This window comes from Macadamia integrifolia, chromosome 11 (assembly GCF_013358625.1).
Source record: "Macadamia integrifolia cultivar HAES 741 chromosome 11, SCU_Mint_v3, whole genome shotgun sequence".
NCBI lineage: Eukaryota > Viridiplantae > Streptophyta > Magnoliopsida > Proteales > Proteaceae > Macadamia > Macadamia integrifolia.
Window position 1 is genome coordinate 22360387 of NC_056567.1, and position 2415 is coordinate 22362801.

Consider the following 2415-nt stretch of genomic DNA (forward strand, 5'->3'; position numbering starts at 1 on the left):
CGAGCCTGATCCCAATTCTTGTCGATCTGCATTGGTCGATTCCTGTACAAAAACTAAGCCTAGCGTTTATTGACACCGTTCCTATCCAATTTCTATGCGATGGATCTAGATCAGAATCGGCCGAGATCAATCTGGATCTTGATTTCAGGAATTGATCCTAGTTTCTTTTATACCCCTTTTAAGCTAAAATTGTAGCAATGAGATGATTGCTTATCCTCACTTAAAAGAACTTAACCATGTACTGCCATATAACAATCGTGAAAGTGAGCTACAATTTTTTCCATGAAAAATTTGTTTTATTGGGTGGCTAGAGCAAGAAAAAAGCCATTACCCATACATCAATAAAAATCACCAATGGGATGAATATCAACCACTTGTTTGAATAGCCAAATTCACTACACATCCTCTCACTTGAAATTTGTAAAAAGAAGGGGTGGAAATTTGGAGAAAAAAAAGAAGGGGATAGCCCTTGTTCCCTTGGTGGGGAAGGAAGAAAAATCCAGAGATTCCAAAAACCATCTCTTTGGGACTTTGGATAGTCGAGCTTCTTCCTGCAATGGGCAAATTATTTTTCCTTGAATTTGATTTCTATGGGCACCTTCCTCCATAACCTGCATTTCTGAACAATGCTTGCTTTATGTCCTCAGAACTTATTATTGCTCTCTGCTCCATTTCCTGTCACAATAGAGGAAACATTAGTTGAGCAGTGGAACCAGATTTTGATTTTTGAGAGAGAGAGAGAGAGAGAAAATGATTGAGTCAGTGAAGAGATTGTAGATTCAATTAAAGTATAAACCTCAGAGCACGAAGCATTCATGGCAAAATCATTGAAACAGCTAATGACACATTGTTGAATCTCGAGGCCAAGTGTTTCTAAGGTGGTCACAGTCGATAGCAACAACCCAGGCTTCCCGGCGCAGCAAATCTCGAGTCTGGTATCGTCATTCCTCCTTTGAACATCAAACTGCACAAATTTGAAAATCTAATTCAGAAATTTAGGAAGAAAAGGGTTTTCTGGAGCTTGCGGGATGGAAAAAATTGTACCTTTGGTGTGTTCCTAACGAGGACTTCGTTTGATTTTATCTCCTTTAAGGTCTCCATCAGGTTCAACTGAGTTGAGCCATCCTCGATTTCCCCTTGTAAACCCTTAATCCTCTCCAGGAGTTCTTTCATGTAATCGATGGTATCTCCAAGTATTGATGTTCTGTCCATCTGTTGGTAATAAAAGTAAGCATTTGAACTTAATTTGAGAGGAAAACCCAAAAAAACAGGGGAATCCGAAAGAAACCTTGCTTATTTTGGGAACGACTGATCTGAGCATGGAAAGACGATCGTTCAATCGTTTCCTTCTCCTCCTCTCGGCCATTAGATTCTTGGAAGGCTGACCCTCCACCTTCTTGGCTCGATTCTTTCTCTCTACACAGAAGCCCATGTTATTGAAGACAGGAACATCACTAGCCTGGACTGGCAGCTCCACCTTGCAACTGGTCTGAAGCTCCTCCAATTCGGGAAGTGGCTGCTCTTCATCCTCCATAAGCGCTGAAGGGCATTCTTCCTGGCTGGCCTGGAATGGCATTGTATCATACTCTTGATTATCATAAGATGATAAATCCATATCTTGAAACATCTGCGGGAATCCTTCTCCATATGGGTAGTAAGCTTCATTAAAAGAAGAATCGAAGACTGGTTCCATGGACATGGCTAGTCCACCGTATGGAGAAGAATTAGAACCTGCCATCACACCTGGGTTCTCATTGAAACAATCTAAGCTCCACCCATTAGTGTACAACTCGTTCGTTCCTGTAACAGGGAGACTCTCCCAAGTCTCTCTTCTTAGAGCTAATAGCTCCTCTAAGAAACCCTGCTCATTGAGTTCCATCTCTCAAAAATACACAAATGGAGCTTCTCTTCCACTTACTGGGAAATGGGTATCTATATATATACACATACACAATAAAGAAATAAGAGAGAAAAATAAAAGTTGAAAGGAAGAACCTGGAAACTTGATTACATAGAAGTTGCAGCAAGTCAAGGGAATATGAATATATAAACTATATTAAACCCGGATTAAATGACACTTAGCCCCCTTGTGGGGCATAGTATAAGTAGAATTTTCTGCTTACATCTCCTTCTATGGGTGATTTTGTGTCATTTTCACCGAAATCTGCAATCCAAAAGATAAAATATTTTAAGGTTCCTACAGTCTGAAACTTTGACCCACACATCTGTCTGAAACGAAAAGGATGGAGTTAGTATCATAGACCCTGTCAGGTTCTTTGTATATATAACCTGTGGAGTACTAATTAGTCATGAGTCATGACCGGAAACCAACAGAAAACAATGCATTTCTCTCTCTCTCTCTCTCTCTCTCTCTCTCTCTCTCTCTCTTTCTCTCTCACAGGGTCACAGAGATAT

The 2415-nt window shown here is 40.3% G+C and overlaps 1 protein-coding gene across 1 annotated transcript; it reads right to left on the minus strand.

Annotated features, from left to right (window-relative positions):
- Positions 1-274: 274 nt before the first annotated feature.
- Positions 275-2026, minus strand: LOC122093449 (transcription factor bHLH93-like). The gene is made up of 4 exons (XM_042663799.1): positions 1289-2026; positions 1045-1212; positions 797-964; positions 275-675 (listed from the first exon to the last, which is right to left on the minus strand). The coding sequence occupies exons 1-4, from the start codon at positions 1877-1879 to the stop codon at positions 589-591; spliced, it is 1014 nt and encodes a 337-aa protein (XP_042519733.1). The 5' UTR covers positions 1880-2026; the 3' UTR covers positions 275-588.
- Between the last annotated feature and the right edge of the window lie 389 nt (positions 2027-2415).